This window comes from Salmo salar, chromosome 13 (assembly GCF_965601325.2).
Source record: "Salmo salar chromosome 13, fSalSal1, whole genome shotgun sequence".
Lineage (NCBI taxonomy): Eukaryota > Metazoa > Chordata > Actinopteri > Salmoniformes > Salmonidae > Salmo > Salmo salar.
The window spans coordinates 12360565-12380983 of NC_138303.1; the positions used below are offsets into that span (position 1 = coordinate 12360565).

The 20419-nt window shown below is 42.5% G+C and overlaps 1 protein-coding gene across 2 annotated transcripts in view; it reads left to right on the top strand.

Annotated features, from left to right (window-relative positions):
• LOC106566415 (copine-5) overlaps positions 1-20419 on the top strand; it is a 244587-nt gene that overhangs the window by 19788 nt on the left and 204380 nt on the right. For both annotated transcript variants that reach the window (XM_045692915.2, XM_045692916.2), the window contains exons 2-3: positions 13585-13625; positions 16581-16627. In XM_045692915.2, the coding sequence (XP_045548871.1) occupies positions 13585-13625; positions 16581-16627 (88 nt within the window). The remainder of the gene's footprint in view (positions 1-13584; positions 13626-16580; positions 16628-20419) is intronic.

The following is a 20419-nucleotide window of genomic DNA, read 5'->3' on the forward strand; positions in this document are numbered from 1 at the left end:
GTGTGTGTGTGTGTGTGTGTGTGTGTGTGTCCTGGGCCTTGTGTTTGAGACCATAGATTGCTGTCCTCCAGGGGCAAACAGGGACCTGTGTCGTATGTTTCTGCCGCTTCTCAGCCTAAATGTCCCTAGGAATCAATATCCTGGGACCAGGGAGGAACAGGCGGGAGAGGGAGAAACAGGCGGGAGAGGGAGAAACAGGCGGGAGAGGGAGAAACAGGCGGGAGAGGGAGAAACAGGCGGGAGAGAGAGAGAGAGAGAGAGAGAGAGAGAGAGAGAGAGAGAGAGAGAGAGAGAGAGAGAGAGAGAGAATAGGGGAGGGAAGGAGGAGGGAGGGAATGGGAGGAAGGCAGGAGAGATGGGGAGGTAAGGGGTGTAGAAGGGTGGCATCACGGATGGATTTGGAAAGGAGGGATGGGGTAATGAAAGTATCAGAATGATTAGGATGTGTGCTTCTGTTGCATGATATGTCCCAAAAAAATTTGGCACCAGAGGAATTGGAATTCGATCTGGATGTAATCCCTCTGCCCTCTGTGCCCTGTAAACACACAGCACTAAATCTGATCTGTGCCCAGTAAAAACACAGCACTAAATCTGATCTGTGCCATGTTAACACACAGCACTAAATCTGGTCTTAGAGCCCCTGATCAATCAAACACAGTAACCAGGTTTCCAAGTCCAAATCATCTTTCCCCCTGCACCACTAAAAGGCATTTTTGAATTGAGATAGGCCTATCCAATTTAAGTTTTACTATGAGAAAAAGTGTATTGTTTCTATTTGTACTGTATGCAGAAAGACTGTTGTTTTCTGACTCATCCATAAAACGTACAGTAGTTATCAGTTTCACCTGACCAGGGCTCTCAGTCTGATGTGATGAGATGCATCTATTCTGGGGTGAGACTCAGGGAGAGGTAGACAGAGACAGAGACAGAGAGAGAGAGACTATATTTTTCCATTTTTGTGGATGTTAAGATTGCTTTAGGCTGGTACTTATAGGTCAATGGAGCAGATAATTCTGTCTGAACCCTTCGACACCACAAAGAAAACGAGTTTGGATCAAAAAACACTTGGCTGTACAGGAAGTGTCAATGCTATTAATACTGTCTCATTTGGAATCAACCAAACGGCTGACGTTGACGGCACTGTTGGGTCCCATCCGGCAGCCTTATTCATGACCTCTGGATCCCATCCTCCAGCCTTATGCATGACCTCTGGGTCCCATCCCCCAGCCTTATGCATGACCTCTGGGTCCCATCCCCCAGCCTTATGCATGACCTCTGGGTCCCATCGCCCAGCCTTATGCATGACCTCTGGATCCCATCCGCCAGCCTTATGCATGACCTCTGGGTCCCATCCGCCAGCCTTATGCATGACCTCTGGGTCCCATCCCCCAGCCTTATGCATGACCTCTGGATCCCATCCCCCAGCCTTATGCATGACCTCTGGGTCCCATCCCCCAGTCTTATGCATGACCTTTGTCATGTTTGTGATATGTCTATGTCATGTCACGTTTATGTCACTCCAATGTCACTCCACTTGCATGGTTTAATTTACAAGTTAACAGGGGGTGCTGGGGTTTCCCATAACAAATTGGAGTACCCCCATTATACACACCAGAATCATGCAGGGCACCACCACACACCTTACATCAAGAGTCAATATGTTCTTTACAGATAATCTAATAACACTATACACCCCACAATAATAGTAAACAAACAAAAGGTTAGGTTTTTGGGTTAAGGTTAGGGTTAGGGGTTAGGGAAAATATAATTTTGAATGGGACTAAATTGCGTGTCCCCGCAAGGTTGCACACGTGCACTTCACAGTTATACTAGAGTTACTAAAGAGACAACCATAGGCTCCACCAAACTCAGATATATCAGATTGGTTCTGTTTATAATGGGGGAATGTAAGGGTTATACTATAGAGACAGCCGTAGGCTCCCCCAAACTCATATCTATCAAATGTGTTCTGTTTATAATGGGGGAATATAGGGGTTATACTATAGAGACAGCCATAGGCTCCACCAAACTCAAATAGACCCATCAACTTAGGTTGCCTCCAAAATGGCACTATATAGGAAATAGGATGCAGTTTGAGACTCAGTGATGATGCTTGGGTAGACAGTGAAAAAAATGACAGTGAATTTAGTACATAGAAATGAGTAGGGATTATTGCCGGGAGATCTGGAGATTTTCAACAATTCTTGGAAGAGCATCCTTGAACAAATTTACAAATGAGCTAAACTACAATATAGCATGCAGGAGGATTGCTGACTATTTATCCCAAAATGTAATTGAGGGTAAGAGCAGGAAGGCCTGAGGTTGTGAAATGAGCCAGACAACCGCCAACTCCTTCTCTCCATTCTTGACTTTTTTGACCCTGTGTTGTCTGGCCATGGAAATGATTGTATAGAAAAGCTTTTTCCTGTGCCTTCTGGCTTTAAAATCCTCTTCCTGCCTCACAGTCCAGCTGACCCCACGGTATAGTTGCTGAGTGGACAGAGGAGAGTGGTAGGTCTCATTCTGAGCAGAGCAGGTTAGAGGCTGTAGGAGGGAATGGAGAGATACAGCACACGAACATCTCTCTCCATCTCTCTCTATTGGACCAATGAGAGAGGAGATAGACTCAGCAGTAGCAGCACATACAGAGTTAGCAGATTATACTTCAAACAGGCTCTTGGAGGTGCCAATTTTACTTCAAACAGGCTCTTGGAGGTGCCAATTATACTTCAGACAGGCTCTTGGAGGTGACAATTATATTTCAAACAGGCTCTTGGAGGTGACAATTATACTTCAGACAGGCTCTTGGAGGTGCCAATTATACTTCAAACAGGCTCTTGGAGGTGCCAATTATACTTCAAACAGGCACATGGAGGTGCCAATTATACTTGAAACAGGCTCTTGGAGGTGCCACTTATACTTGAAACAGGCTCTTGGAGGTGCCAATTATACTTCAGACAGGCACATGGAGGTGCCACTTATACTTCAAACAGGGTCTTGGAGGTGCCAATTATACTTCTGACAACTCCAGGTCCTCATTATCAAACCCTGCAAAGGGAAGAATTATTTAACCCACTGATGTTATCCACCTTAAATTACATAAAGAAACCCATAGACTATGGTCACCAGCTAAATAAACAGGTAACTTTATCTGGAGATTTTGCTGATATCTTGTTGTTGAACTCAGGGCTCGAAAGATATTATCTGGGATTTACCTGGTTAAGCTCTTACATCTAGACGTTCCGCTAGCGGAACACCTGCTCCAATATCCAATGATAGGCGTGGCGCGAATTACAAATTCCTCAAAAATACAAAAACTTCAATTTTTCAAACATATGACTATTTCACAGCATTTTAAAGACAAGAATCTCCTTTATCTAACCACACTGTCCGATTTCAAAAAGGCTTTACAGCGAAAGCAAAACATTAGATTATGTCAGCAGAGTACCAAGCCAGAAATAATCAGACACCCATTTTTCAAGCTAGCATATAATGTCACAAAAACCCAGAAGACAGCTAAATGCAGCACTAACCTTTGATGATCTTCATCAGATGACACACCTAGGACATTATGTTATACAATACATGCATGTTTTGTTCAATCAAGTTCATATTTATATCAAAAAACAGCTTTTTACATTAGCATGTGACGTTCAGAACTAGCATACCCCGCGCAAACTTCCGGGGAATTTGCTAACAATTTACTAAATTACTCACGATAAACGTTCACAAAAAGCATAACAATTATTTTAAGAATTATAGATACAGAACTCGATATGCACTCGATATGTCCGATTTTAAAATAGCTTTTTGGTGAAAGCACATTTTGCAATATTCTAAGTACATAGCCTAGCCATCACGGGCTAGCTATTTAGACACCCGGCAAGTTTAGCACTCACCAATATCAGATTTCTATTATAAAAGTTTGATTACCTTTTGTTGTCTTCGTCAGAATGCACTCCCAGGACTGCTACTTCAATAACAAATGTTGGTTTGGTCCAAAATAATCCATTGTTATATCCGAATAGCGGCGTTTTGCTCGTGCGTCCCAGACACTATCCGAAATGGTAAATCAGGGTCGCGCGCATGGCATAGTCCCACCCCTGGTACACCCTATCAACAGCAGGTGAAATATCAAAAGCGCCAAATTTGAAAACAATTAAATGTCATAATTCAAATGTATCAAACATACAACTATCTTACACCCTTTGAAAGATAAACATCTCCTTAATCTAACCACGTTGTCCGATTTCAAAAAGGCTTTACGGCGAAAGCATAAAGTTAGATTATGTTAGGACAGTACATTGAAAATAGCTGTGTGTAATGTTTTGTCAATGCAAAGACAGGCGTCACCAAAAGCAGAAAACCAGCTAAAATGATGCACTAACCTTCGACAATCTTCATCAGATGACACTCCTAGGACATTATGTTAGACAATACATGCATTTTTTGTTCTATCAAGTTCATATTTATATCCAAAAACAGCATTTTACAATGGCGTTGATGTTGAGAAAATATTTTCCCTCCAATATCGCCAGTCAATCAGCACAACAAATGAAATAATTACTATTCGAAACCCTTGGTAAAATATTATATTGTCATTCAAAGAATTATAGATTAACATCTCGTGAACGCAACCGCATTGCCAGATTTAAAAATAACTTTACTGGGAAATCACACTTTGCAATAAACGAGGTCCTGTGCGCAGAAAAATAGGCTTGGCGATGCAGACTAGGCGCCATGTTGGAGAGATCTAAAATCAAAACTACTATGTAAATATTCCCTTACCTTTGATTATCTTCATCAGAAGGCACTTCCAGGATTCCCAGGTCCATAACAAATGTAGTTTTGTTCGAAAAAGCTCATAATTTATGTCCAAAAAGCTCCGTGTTGTTAGCGCGTCCTGTAGGCTACTCAAAAACATGAACGTCGTCCGCCGGACTTGTCTTCACCAAAGAGGGAATTTTTTTTATTTACGTTCGTTCAAACATGTCAAACGTTGTATAGCATAAATCATTAGGGCCTTTTTCAATCAGAACTTCAATAATATTCAAGGCGGACGATTGCATTCTCTTTTAAAACGTATTGGAAGGAGAGTACCCAAACATGCACTCGAGCGCCAGAGTAGTATAGGCCATCCGCTTATGACCAACTTTCCAAGTCTCTTGTTTGGTCAGTTTTCACAGTAGAAGACTCAAACTACTTTGTAAAGACTGGTGACATCTAGTGTATGGCGTAGGAAGTGCTCAATTATTAATAAGTCCCTGTGTGTTTCAATGGCATAGGCTTAAAAGTAATTCAACACATCAGATATCCACTTCCTGTCAGAATTTGTCTCAGGGTTTTGACTGCCATATGAGTTCTGTTATACTTACAGACACCATTCAAACAGTTTTAGAAAATTCAGTGTTTTCTATCCAAATCTGTTAATAATATGCATATCCTAGCTTCTGAGTTGGTGTAGGAGGCAGTTAAAAATGGGCACATATTTTTTTCAAAATTCTTTCAAAAACCTGCCCCAACAGGTTTTAACCTTTATTTAAGTAGGCAGAGGACAGAGTGTACATAGAGTTTTGCAAGGTTGTGCTTATTGGCAAGCTATCCAGCCACAGATATTTTTCAATGGGATACTGCTTAGGCAGCATGCTCATAGGCTGTTTTCTAAATGGCAACTCTATACCGTACATAGTGCACTATTTTTGACCAGGGCCCATACGTAGTGCACTATTTTTGACCAGGGCCCATACGTAGTGCACTATTTTTGACCAGGGCCCATACGTAGTGCACTATTTTTGACCAGGACCCATACGTAGTGCACTATTTTTGACCAGGGCCCATACGTAGTGCACTATCTGGGGAATAGGATAGCATTTGGTACACACTCATAGTAGTCTGAGAGAGCATTTCTCTCACACATTTGATATGCTGCAGCAGAGAGCCACATAGAGAAATCACAGGGGCTCTATGTACTGTACCTGTAATAGACTTTAGATCACATCCTATCACTGCATTCCATATTAATCAGATAAACCACGCATATCCAATGACACAGTGATCAATGATGAATAAATAAACCTAACAGCGTTAGAGATGATTAGACAAAGAATATGACTTTATTGATTTAATCAGACGCTCTTCAGAGTTCCCTGGCAGGTTATTTAATGGTTGTTTTGATCATGTGGTATCAGATATCAATACCAAACAGACAGTCCTCATGCTCATCGTAACATAGAATATTGAATATTTCAATAATTACATTAGCTTTATTCAATGTGCCTAATGCAACATAATGAACTTGGTGTGTTTGATTTAGGCAACATGATAAAGAGGAATACTTTGAACATTGATGTTATAGCAATATTATATTCATATATGATCAGAAATCATACGGTAGCCTATCTATAATATATGGCATTCACCTAAGACGAAAGAGCGAGAGAGAGAGAGATGAACAACTACGAAAAACAACCAAGACTATCAGGTCATAACTTCTGCAGCTCCTGCCGCTCCTGCAGCTCTGTCGCAAGCTGGGTCTGTACATAGTCAATAGTAGGCTTCAAGGGGACTCTTACGGTAGGTACAACTATAGCTCATCTCTTGGCAGTAGTACTGTAGACTACTTCATCACTGACCTCAACCCAGAGTCTCTCAGAGTGTTCACAGGCAGATCACAGCAAAATCACAGCCTACCTGAACAGAGCAATACTCAAGTCAAATCAAATCAAATTTTAATTGGCACATACACATGATTTGCAGATGTTAATGCGAGTGTAGCGAAATGCTTGTGCTTCTAGTTCCGACCATGCAGTGATATCTAACAAGTAATCTAACCTAACAATTTCACAACTACCTTATACATACAAGTGTAACGGAATCAATAAGAATATGTACATAAAAATATATGAATGAGCGATGGCCGAATGGCATAGGCAAGATGCAGTAGATGGTATAGAGTACAGTATATACCTATGAGATGAGTAATGTAGGGTATGTAAACATTATATAAAGTGGCATTGTTTAAAGTGGCTAGTGATACATAATATTACATACATTTTTTCATTATTAAAGTGGCTAGAGATTTGAGTCAGTATGTTGGCAGCAGGCACTCAATGTTAGTGATGGCTGTTTAACAGTCTGATGGCCTTGAGATAGAAGCTGTTTTTCAGTCTCTCGGTCCCCACTTTGATGCACCTGTACTAACCTCGCCTTCTGGATGATAGCGGGGTGAACAGGCAGTGGCTCGTGTGGTTGTTGTCCTTGATGATCTTTTTGGCCTTCCTGTGACATCGGGTGGTGTAGGTGTCCTGGAGGGCAGGTAGTTTGCCCCCGGTGATGCGTTGTGCAGACCTCACTACCCTCTGGTGAGCCTTACGGTTGTGGGCGGAGCAGTTGCCGTACCAGGCGGTGATACAGGCCGACAGGATGCTCTCGATTGTGCATCTGTAAAAGTTTGTGTGTTTTTGGTGACAAGACAAAATTCTTCAGCCTCCTGAGGTTGAAGAGGCGCTGTTGTGCCTTCTTCACCACGCTGTCTGTGTGGGTGGACCATTTCAGTTTGTCCGTGATGTGTACGCCGAGGAACTTAAAACTTTCCACCTTCTCCACTACTGTCCCGTCGATGTGGAAAAGGGGGTGCACCCTCTGCTGTTTCCTAAAGTCCACGATCATCTCCTTTGTTTTGTTGACATTGAGTGTGAGGTTATGTTCCTGACACCACACTCCGAGGGCCCTCACCTCCTCCCTGTAGGCAGTCTCGTCGTTGTTGGTAATCAAGCCTACCACTGTAGTGTCGTCTGCAATCTTGATGATTGAGTTGGAGGCGTGCATTGCCACGCAGTCATGGGTGAACAGGGAGTATAGGAGAGGGCTGAGAACGCACCCTTGTGGGGCCCCAGTTTTGAGGATCAGCGGGGTGGAGATGTTGTTTCCTACCCTCACCACCTAGGGGTGGTGTGATTGTGATTGCGTCGTCTGTGGACCTATTGGGGGCGGTAAGCAAATTGGAGTGGGTCTAGGGTGTCAGGTAGGGTGGAGGTGATATGGCCCTTGACTAGTCTCTCAAAGCACTTCATGATGACGGAAGTGATCATGAGGCAGTGATCATGAAGCGTCATGATGCATCAAAGCCAAACAAACTGCATACTATTAAGAAATGCTATAGATGGAAGGAAAGTAGTGTAGAAACCTACCAGAAAACAATTAGCCAACAAAAAAATTCAAAACCTTTTAGACAACTTCCTGAACAAAAGTTTAATTGCAATAGCAAAGGTCTAAACTTGGCAGTAGAAAGCCTAAATAGTATATTTGACCTTTCAGCTTCCCTATCAAATCTAAACACCTCAACTAGACAACAATGACAAATGGTTTGATGAAGAATGCAAAAACCGAAGAAAATAATTGAAGAACATACCTGACCAAAAACACAGCGACCCAGAAAAGTCTATGCCTTCACTACGGTGAAACACCAAAACAGTACAGAAATATACTAAGACAAAATAAGGAACAGCACATCAGAAACCAGCTTAATGTAATTTCAGAATCCACTTCTGGGATAATTCGAACACACTTGACAAACAACAAGATGAAGAGTCATTTATCCAAAATAGAGACGTATAGATAAACCACTTCTGCAATCTTTTTGGCTCTATAACAAAGAACAAACAGTAAAAACATATAGAGTACATGATCAATTACAAATCTTAGAATCAGCTATTAAAGACTACCAGAAACCACTGGATTCTCCAATTACATTGAATTAACTACAGGACAAAATGCAAACCCTTCAAATCAAAATGTCCTGTGGTGTTGATGGTATCTAAACTAAATTATAAAATATACAGACCACTAATTTCAACTGACCACACTTAAACTCTTTAACATCATCCTCAGTTTTGGCATCTTCCGTAATAATTTTGCCAGGTCGCAATTGTAAATGAGAACTTGTTCTCAACTTGCCTACCTGGTTAAATAAAGGTGAAATACATTTTTTTTTAAATAAATAAATACTTGAAACCAAGGACTGATCACCCCAAATTTGACCACAATAACTACCGTGGGATATACATCAACAACAACCTTTGTAAAATCCTCTGCATTTCAATTAACAGCAGGCTCCTACATTTCCTCAGTGAAAACATGTCCTGAGCAAATGTCAAATTGGCCTTTTACCAAATTACCGTACCACGTATTCACCCTGCACACACTTATTGACAAACAAGCAAAACAAAAGCAAAGTATTCTCATGCTTTGTCTATTTCAAAAAAGCTTTTGTCTAAAAAAAAAACAAAAAAAAAACAAATTGCCATATGTAACTGTATTGATTTTCCACCCATCACTACAGTATATAGGGAATAGGGTGCTATTTGTGATGTAGCCTATGTGTACATTAATTAAGAGTTTCTTTCCAAAACGCCATAGCCACCACATTTGTGTTTTTCCATCAGAAGTGATTGCTTTATAGGTACCTTCATTGTGTGTAAAATATTACTGTTCTGAGATTTTTCATTTGTAGATTTTAGATGTGGGTGAAAGTTAACTTTTTTTTGTTGCTAAATGCTACTGTTGCAGTCGGAGGTTTACATACACTTAAGTTGGAGTCATTAAAACTCATTTTTCAACCACTCCACAAAATTCTTGTTAACAAACTATAGTTTTTGCAAGTCGGTTGGGACATCTACTTTGTGCATGGCGCAAGTAATTTTTACAACAATTGTTTACAGATAGATTATTTCACTTATAATTCACTGTATCACAATTCCAGTGGGTCAGAAGTTTACTTACACTAAGTTGACTGTGGCTTTAAAAAGCTTAGAAAATTCCAGAAAATGATGTCATGACTTTAGAAGCTTCTGATAGGCTAATTGACATCGTTTGAGTCAATTGGAGGTGTACCTGTGGATGTATTTCAAGGCCTACCTTCAAACTCAGTGCATGGGAAAATCAAAAGAAATCAGCCAAGACCTTAGAAAAAAAAAAGTAGACTTCCACTAGGTTTACCTCCACAGGTTCATCCTTGGGAGCAATTTCCAAACGCCTGAAGGTACCACGTTCATCTGTACAAACAATAGTACGAAGTATAAACACCATGGGACCACACAGCCGTCATACTGCTCAGGAAGGAGACGTGTTCTGTCTCATAGAGATGAACGTATTTTGGTGTGAAAAGTGCAAATCAATCGCAGAACAACAGCAAAGAAGATGCTGAAGGAAACAGGTACAAAATAATCTATATCCACAGTAAAACGAGTCCTATATCCACATAACCTGAAAGGCTGCTGAGCAAGGAAGATGCCACTGCTCCAAAACCGCCATAAAAAAGCCAGACTACGGTTTGCAACTGCACATGGGAACAAAGATCATATTTTTTGGAGAAATGTCCTCTGGTCTGATGAAACAAAAATAGAACTGTTTGGCCATAATGACCATTGTTATGTTTGGAACAAAAAGGGGATGCTTGCAAGCTGAAGAACTCCATCCCAACCGTGAAGCACAGGGGTGGCAGCATCATGTTGTGGGGGTGCTTTGCTGCAGGAGGGACTGGTGCACTTCACAAAATAGATGGCATCATGAGTCAGGAAAAGTATGTGGATATATTGAAGCAACATCTCAAGACATCAGTCAGGAAGTTAAAGCTTGGTCGCAAATTGGTCTTCCAAATGGACAATGACCCCAAGCATACTTCCAAAGTTGCGGCAAAATGGCTTAAGGACAGCAAAGTCAAGGTATTGGAGTGGCTATCCTAAAGCCCTGACCTCAATCCTATAGACAATTTGTGGGCACAACTGAAAAAGGAGGCATACAAACCTGACTCAGTTACACCAGCTCCGTGAGGAGGAATGGACCCAAATTCACCAACTTATTGTGGGAAGCTTGTGGAAGGCTACCCGAAACATTTGACCCAAGTTAAACATTTTAAAGGCAATGCTACCAAGTACTAATTGAGTGTATGTAAACTTCTGACCCACTGGGAACGTGATGAAAGAAATGAAAGCTGAAATAAATCATTCTCTCCGCTATTATTTGGATTTCACATTCTTAAAATATAGTGGTGATCCTAACTGGCCTAAGACAGGGAATATTTACTAGGATTAAATGTCAGGGAATGTGAAAAACTGAGTTTAAATGTATTTGGCTAAGGTGTATGTAAACGTCCGACTTCAACTGTATATGCAACTGTGGAACTCTCCTATCTATCAACTGACCGACTTCCATACCACTGCCTCACCTAGTACCTCTATACTACAGGAATTGAGAAAAACTGAGTTTAAATGTATTTAGCTAAGGTGTATGTAAACTTCCTACTTCAACTGTATATATCCACTGTTTGCTCTAATGGAATATTCGTATCCTGTATATTTGACTGTGATATGTGGTTGTCTCTTAAGTCGCTCTGGATAAGAGCATCTGCTAAATGACTAACATTTCAAATGTAAATGTTTTAAATACAGATATCATATAACTGCGTTCAACTATTTTGTTTACATTTTTTTTATATTGATGTCACAAGTGTATCATTTGTACAGTTTTTTATTAAAAGTGTAGTTATTTATTCCATGTGATGGTGTAAAACCTAGCACTACTACATATTTCTCTGAGAGAGAGACAGATATTTAGCATTGGTAGATTATTTGTCTCTCTGAAATGAAATGGTTTTAAACAAATACATGTCTGTCATTGAACAACCCCATGCCATGATTAGATAGTGATAATAAAAGTACATTTAACAACATTTCTGAAAATTGATATATGTATATCGTTTTGGCCATTTTATCTGCACACAATTAAACTGGCTCTATCAGAAAGATGGATCAAATGTTCACAACTCAATAACATTAACCCCCAACACCTACCCAGAGTGGCTCAATAACATGAACCCCCACCCAGACTGGCTCAATAACATGAACCCCCACCCAGACTGGCTCAATAACATGAACCCCCACCCAGACTGGCTCAATAACATGAACCCCCACCCAGACTGGCTCAATAACATTAGACACCCACCCAGACTAGCTCAATAACATTAAACCCCAACCCCCACCCAGACTGGCTCAATAACGTTAAACCCCAACTCCCACCCAGACTGGCTCAATAACGTTAAACCCCAACCCCCACCCAGACTGGCTCAATAACGTTAAACCCCACCCAGACTGGCTCAATAACATTAAACCCCAACCCCCACCCAGACTGGCTCAATAACGTTAAACCCCACCCAGACTGGCTCAATAACATTAAACCCAAACCCCCACCCAGACTGGCTCAATAATATTAACCTCCACCCAGACTGGCTCAATAACATTAACCCCCACCCAGACTGGCTCAATAACATTCATTAACACAGTGACAGGTGGAAATGTCATACTTTAGCTCTGCTCTAAAGTTCCGAACATTCCATTTAGACAGACAGGGTGACGGACAAGGTGACGGACAAGCTAATTGGTTTAGCTTAATGGAAGACAGAACAGAGCAGAGCCAGGTGGATGCGATGAGGTATGTGTGTGTGTGCGTGTGTGTGTGTTGTGTGCATGTATGGTGTGGGTTTGACATCGATGGCTTTCTTCTCTCTAATGATAATTACAATGACAATGTTCTAACTGTAGTCATGTCAGTTGCAGACACACTTCCCCTTACATCTCAGTAATGGATGACTTTGTATTAAACTGCAGTTGAAAATATATTTCCGTAACTGGGGACATCATTTCCTGTTCGTGTCCTCTCCAGCAGGATGGAAGATGTTCAGAGAGGGAGGGCTAAAAAGCATTTTATTGGCATAATTCCAAATAGATACAGTATGTAGACGGGCCGTGTTGATGGCTTTAGTTGGACAGTAATGACTGTGGTTCTTCTGGTGTGACTCCTATTGTGGCTGTGTGCTGTGGTATGCTACGGTTACTCACCCTGCCTTCACCCTCTCTGGTTTCCTGGGGCCCGCACTCCAGATTTACCGGGTCACAAAGGGTGGAGGCACAACACTCTGCAGTGCTAGCTGCCAGCCCCATTATCACTGAGGCAAACAAACTAGGACCAGGCACACAATCTTCCTTAAAACAACAACCTACTGCAATGTCCATCATGCTCTGCTCTCTGATTTCTCAGATCTGGCTCGTTTTTCCCCTTAAGTGGTGCACAAGGTTTTCAATGGACTCTTCTGCTAGCTGGAGATTTACTGGTTAATTTACATGGACTGTACATTGGCAGTGAAAACACAAGGCCATCGGGATATGTTGGTTTGTTGGATGGTGGTACACCATCTGACTGTAAATAACTTTATAAATAATGTTACATATTGGAGGATTTATATGGAGACATTTTGATGAAGCAGTGTAATGCAATGTGTTTTAAAGAGAGGGACGTTGTAATCTAGGCTATACACTAAACATCGTGGGATTGTTGGCATATTATTTCAATACATACACAGCCAAAACAGTACACAGTCCAAACAGTCCAAACATGTATTGTATCTTTTATATCTTGGTGGCTATGAGCTCTCTTTTTACCTCCTTATGAACTCTTATGACCTCCTTATGAACTCTTATGACCTCACTCCCCTTCATGAAAATTAAATCAGATTCATCTCTTCTATTTCAGGGATCTATTAGACAGAGACACATTCTCCAAATCTGATCCATGTAAGTACTTTACAGTTATCATCTTACATGTATCACAATCACCATTTTTTTCAATTACAGAAGAATTACTGGCTTATATTATATGGCTAGTAGGTGTAAAGAATAAAGATCACTGTCTTCAAAAGAAATGTGAAAGAATGCAAGAAATGATCCAAAATTCCTCCACAAAATTCCTCCACAAAGTTACTTTGTCTTTCTTCCTCTGCACTTTCATCGACTGTATCTATCTTCGGCTTAGCTGGGATTTAGTTGACTCCGCTATTTCAAAGTGTTCCCTCAATAACTGCATCTCATTTGCACAGTAATGTGACATGTCTTCCTCACAGCTAGTGTTACAGAAAGAGACAGTACCTTAAAGGGATAGTTTGGGATTTTGGCAATGAAGCAGATACATGAATATGGTATCCACGAGTTCATATGACTCTGGGGAAGTAAATTTAAGGACTTCCCGAACCATCCCTTTAATCCAATGCAGCTACAGTACGGTTTAAACACAGCCCTGACTGAATACAAATGGGCGTCTTTGAGATTTAGCTGCCTCAGCGTAGAGGAGAGCAGAGGAGTGGAGAGGAAGAGAGGAGACCAATGATCACAGTCTCCAGGGGGTCTTTCTGTATAAAGGTCTTGGACGTGTCCCTGGTCAAAAGTGTTTCACTTTTAATTAAAGGAATATAATGCCATTTGGGATGCACACAATATCATTTCTATGGTCCTTCTCTAGAAATGGATGTAGAATGGAGGAGACTTTAACATATATAACAGTGTCAGAGTTCAATCATTTTGTGTGTATAAGCGAGCATATATCCCCCAGTCCCCTTCCTTCTAATAGACCAGGGTATAATACTTCACACTCTATCCCCCAGTCTCCTTCCTACTAATAGACCAGGGTATAATACTTCACACTCTACTCCCCCAGTCCCCTTGTAATAGACCAGGGTATAATACTTCACACTCTATCCCCCTGTCTCCTTCCTTCTAATAGACCAGGGTATAATACTTCACACTCTATCCCCCCAGTCCCCTTCCTTCTAATAGACCAGGGTATAATACTTCACACTCTATCCCCCAGTCTCCTTCCTTCTAATAGATCAGGGTATAATACTTCACACTCTATCCCCCCAGTCCCCTTCCTTCTAATAGACCAGGGTATAATACTTCACACTCTATCCCCCAGTCCCCTTCCTTCTAATAGACCAGGGTATAATATTTCACACTCTATCCCCCCAGTCCCCTTCCTTCTAATAGACCAGGGTATAATACTTCACACTCTATCCCCCCAGTCCCCTTCCTTCTAATAGACCAGGGTATAATACTTCACACTCTATCCCCCCAGTCCCCTTCCTTCTAATAGACCAGGGGTATAATACTTCACACTCTATCCCCCCAGTCCCCTTCCTTCTAATAGACCAGGGTATAATACTTCACACTCTATCCCCCCAGTCCCCTTCCTTCTAATAGACCAGGGTATAATACTTCACACTCTATCCCCCAGTCCCCTTCTAATAGACCAGGGTATAATACTTCACACTCTATCCCCCAGTCTCCTTCCTTCTAATAGACCAGGGGTATAATACTTCACACTCTATCCCCCAGTCTCCTTCCTTCTAATAGACCAGGGTATAATACTTCACACTCTATCCCCCCAGTCCCCTTCCTTCTAATAGACCAGGGTATAATACTTCACACTCTATCCCCCCAGTCCCCTTCCTTCTAATAGACCAGGGTATAATACTTCACACTCTATCCCCCAGTCCCCTTCTAATAGACCAGGGTATAATACTTCACACTCTATCCCCCAGTCTCCTTCCTTCTAATAGACCAGGGGTATAATACTTCACACTCTATCCCCCAGTCTCCTTCCTTCTAATAGACCAGGGGTATAATACTTCACACTCTATCCCCCTGTCTCCTTCCTTCTAATAGACCAGGGGTATAATACTTCACACTCTATCCCCCAGTCTCCTTCCTTCTAATAGACCAGGGGTATAATACTTCACACTCTATCCCCCAGTCTCCTTCCTTCTAATAGACCAGGGTATAATACTTCACACTCTATCCCCCAGTCTCCTTCCTTCTAATAGACCAGGGTATAATACTTCACATTCTATCCCCCTGTCTCCTTCCTTCTAATAGACCAGGGTATAATACTTCACACTCTATCCCCCAGTCTCCTTCCTTCTAATAGACCAGGGTATAATACTTCACACTCTATCCCCCAGTCTCCTTCCTTCTAATAGACCAGGGGTATAATACTTCACACTCTATCCCCCAGTCTCCTTCCTTCTAATAGACCAGGGTGTAATACTTCACACTCTATCCTCCCAGTCCCCTTCTAAGAGACCAGAGGTATAATACTTCACACTCTATCCCCAGTCCCCTTCCTTCTAATAGACCAGGGTATAATACTTCACATTCTATCCACCCAGTACCCTTTACATTCTTCCAAAGATGAGAAGGTCTTGGGGTTATATCTGACAGGTCTCATGCCCTGTCCCAGCATGCTCTGCTTCTTCTTCAATCCACTGTTTACATGAGGAAAGCAAAGAGGGATTTTAAGGGGAACCCTACTGTTTAGAAATCATATTTTAAATTATGCATTCACTGTTGCTCTGTTGGAGACTTTGTTAATCGTTAGTGTATCTCTCACTTGCAGAGATTAATACCTAGATCTGAAAATGTGATACTGGGAAGACAGCGGGCATGGTGGCGCATAATGAATATTATTAATAATGAATGTGATGATAGAAAGAGCATTTGTTTTATGAAATGAAGAAATGTCACAGTTTTTCAAAGTGATTGGTAATCTGTTTGTCTCTTTCCCTTTATCTTGTTATTTTGATTTTGATTTTTTCTCTCTCCTTTCTCTTTCTCTTTCTCTCCCTCTCTTTCTCTCCCTCTCCCTCTCCGTCCTTTCTCCCCCCCTCTCTCTCTCTCTCCCTCTTCCTCTCTTTCCAGTGGTGGTGTTGTACACTCAGGGGGTGGAGACCAAACAGTGGCGAGAGGTAAGAAGCAGAACAACCTTCTCTCTCTCTGTCTCTATCTCTGTCTCGCTTTCTCGCTCTCTCTCGATCTCTCTCCCTCTCTCTTGCTTTCCACAAGAATCTAGCAACATTCAAACTATTCTCAATTGCTTTCCAATACAATTGTGAGTCTCTTGACTCTAAACTTGTCAGCATGGAGAATGACTGTCTGACCAGCATCAGTAGCTCAATCAAGCTGACTCTCTTTTCCTATCCATAACATTTTAGAATCTAGCTTGGGAAACACTCTTATTCTAATTGTTCTAGAATACTCAGACTCAGCAGAACTCTGTTCTGTTCCAGCCCTGTCTGTCTCCAGGTAAATGCTGCTCGTGACAATCATTCTAGTCTCTATTGATTGTCTTGCGAATATTCTTAGCTTGGCTTAGGGCATATTTTTGCTCTGAGCGATTGGCCATTATGGTGATTGCTACACATATCGATAAAGATTAGCGTCAGTGTCAGAATCTCTCCGGTTCTGCCAGTAACCTGGCCTTACCCTTGACCCAGGGCAGAGTGTCTTAATTGGGGCCGAATTTTAGCAGGAGGTGCAGTGAGTTCAGATTGATGTCTTTATAGAATGCTCTATACTGCTCTATACCTGGATGGCAGATGTGGGCCACGTTCAGTTGCAACACGTTCTTGAGCGTTGTAGATAGAAATTCCATAGAGCCGACGTGATTCCTTATTCTACATTTGAAAAAGGCATGCTTGTTCTACATAGCATATTTCTATCTGAACTTTCCAAAACGTTGCTTCCTGCTGAATGTGCCCCTAGGTTCAAATAATGTTTTTTTTTTTTTTTTGCAGTGCTTGATTGAGTGCTTGGCGCAATGGAACCAATTAAATGATGTGCATTTGACACTTGGAATCCAAAAATGTACAGCTCTGCACTATAGCACCTATAAAAGCCAAATCTCTTGCTTTTGAGTCAAGAATCTCCTCCTCTCACTGTGTATGGCTGTGAAGCTTCATCTCTCTCTCTGTTCCTCTCTTTGTTGTTATCAGGTAACCTGCCGCCCGCTAACAGCTAACAAGCTCAGGGTGCAGCAGGCACTAAAGCTCTCTTTTTGAAGAGATATGGGGCCTGTTATTTGGCTCAGGGCATACTGGCTTTGTGAGGCAGAGAGTCAAGTTGTGTGGAGATGATAGAGCTAATCATTGGTGTTGGCCCCTCTCTCATCAAGTATGTTTTTTGTCCACCTCGTGTTGAGATAGTAGATAGGGTCTGAGCTCTCCTCTCCTCACTGTCTCCCTTCCTGTAATCACATTACTCCGCCTTCTGTGGAAGGAGGAACGGTTCTTTCTGTCAGCCTTCTGAGGGACGGGGAACGGTTCTTTCTGTCAGCCTTCTGTGGGAGGAGGAACAAACCTTCCTGTCAGCCTTCTGTGGGAGGAGGAACGGTTCTTTCTGTCAGCCTTCTGTGGGAGGAGGGACGGTTCTTTCTGTCAGCCTTCTGTGGGAGGAGAAACAGACCTTTCTGTCAGCCTTCTCTCACACTTCTCCTTCTGTAGGATGCACTCTCCTAGCTGTCTATCGGCTGTCCCATTGCCTCTCCAGAGCCTGTCCCATTGCCTCTCCAGAGCCTGTCCCATTGCCTCTCCAGAGCCTGTCCCATTGCCTCTCCAGAGCCTGTCCCATTGCCTCTCCAGAGCCTGTCCCATTGCCTCTCCATAGCCTGTCCCATTACCTCTCCTTAGCCTGTCCCATTGCCTGTCCCATTGCCTCTCCATAGCCTGTCCCATTACCTCTCCATAGCCTGTTCCATTGCCTGTCCCATTGCCTCTCCATAGCCTGTCCCATTGCCTCTCCATAGCCTGTCCCATTGCCTCTCCATAGCCTGTCCCATTGCCTCTCCATAGCCTGTCCCATTGCCTCTCCATAGCCTGTCCCATTGCCTCTCCATAGCCTGTCCCATTGCCTCTCCATAGCCTGTCCCATTGCCTCTCCATAGCCTGTCCCATTGCCTCTCCAGAGCCTGTCCCATTGCCTCTCCACAGCCTGTCCCATTACCTCTCCATAGCCAGTCCCATTGCCTCTCCATAGCCTGTCCCACTCCTCCCACTAGTGTAGGTACGCTATAACGTACGAGGAACGGTCTTCTGTTTCCACTACTGTAGAATAGGAACTGTCTATGTGGGAGGACCTGTCATATGTATATAATACTGTGGGAGGCCCTGTCATTTCTATATACTACTGTGGGAGGACCTGTCATAGCTATATACTCCTTCCTTCTAATAGACCAGGGTATAATACTTCACACTCTATCCCCCAGTCTCCTTCTAATAGACCAGGGTATAATACTTCACACTCTATCCCCCAGTCTCCTTCCTTCTAATAGACCAGGGTATAATACTTCACACTCTATCCCCCCAGTCCCCTTCCTTCTAATAGACCAGGGTATAATACTTCACACTCTATCCCCCAGTCTCCTTCCTTCTAATAGACCAGGGTATAATACTTCACACTCTATCCCCCCAGTCCCCTTCCTTCTAATAGACCAGGGTATAATACTTCACACTCTATCCCCCCAGTCCCCTTCCTTCTAATAGACCAGGGTATAATACTTCACACTCTATCCCCCAGTCACCTTCCTTCTAATAGACCAGGGTATAATACTTCACACTCTATCCCCCAGTCTCCTTCTAATAGACCAGGGTATAATACTTCACACTCTATCCCCCAGTCTCCTTCTAGTAGACCAGGGTATAATACTTCACACTCTACCCCCCAGTCCCCTTCTAATAGACCAGGGTATAATACTTCACACTCTATCCCCCCAGTCCCCTTCCTTCTAATAGACCAGGGTATAATATTTCACACTCTATCCCCCCAGTCCCCTTCCTTCTAATACACCAGGGTATAATACTTCACACTCTGTCCCCCCAGTCCCCTTCCTTCTAATAGACCAGGGTATAATACTTCACACTCTATCCCCCCAGTCCCCTTCCTTCTAATAGACCAGGGTATAATATTTCACACTCTATCCCCCCAGTCCCCTTCCTTCTAATACACCAGGGTGTAATACTTCACACTCTGTCCCCCCAGTCCCCTTCCTTCTAATAGACCAGGGTATAATACTTCACACTCTATCCCCCAGTCTCCTTCCTTCTAATAGACCAGGGTATAATATTTCACACTCTATCCCCCCAGTCCCCTTCCTTCTAATAGACCAGGGTATAATACTTCACACTCTATCCCCCAGTCCCCTTCTAATAGACCAGGGTATAATACTTCACACTCTATCCCCCCAGTCCCCTTCCTTCTAATAGACCAGGGTATAATACTTCACACTCTATCCCCCCAGTCCCCTTCCTTCTAATAGACCAGGGTATAATACTTCACACTCTATCCCCCCAGTCTCCTTCCTTCTAATAGACCAGGGGTATAATACTTCACACTCTATCCCCCAGTCTCCTTCTAGTAGACCAGGGTATAATACTTCACACTCTACCCCCAGTCTCCTTCTAATAGACCAGGGTATAATACTTCACACTCTATCCCCCCAGTCCCCTTCCTTCTAATAGACCAGGGTATAATACTTCACACTCTATCCCCCAGTCTCCTTCTAATAGACCAGGGTATAATACTTCACACTCTATCCCCCAGTCTCCTTCTAATAGACCAGGGTATAATACTTCACACTCTATCCCCCAGTCTCCTTCCTTCTAATAGACCAGGGTATAATACTTCACACTCTATCCCCAAGTCTCCTTCTAATAGACCAGGGTATAATACTTCACACTCTATCCCCCAGTCTCCTTCTAGTAGAC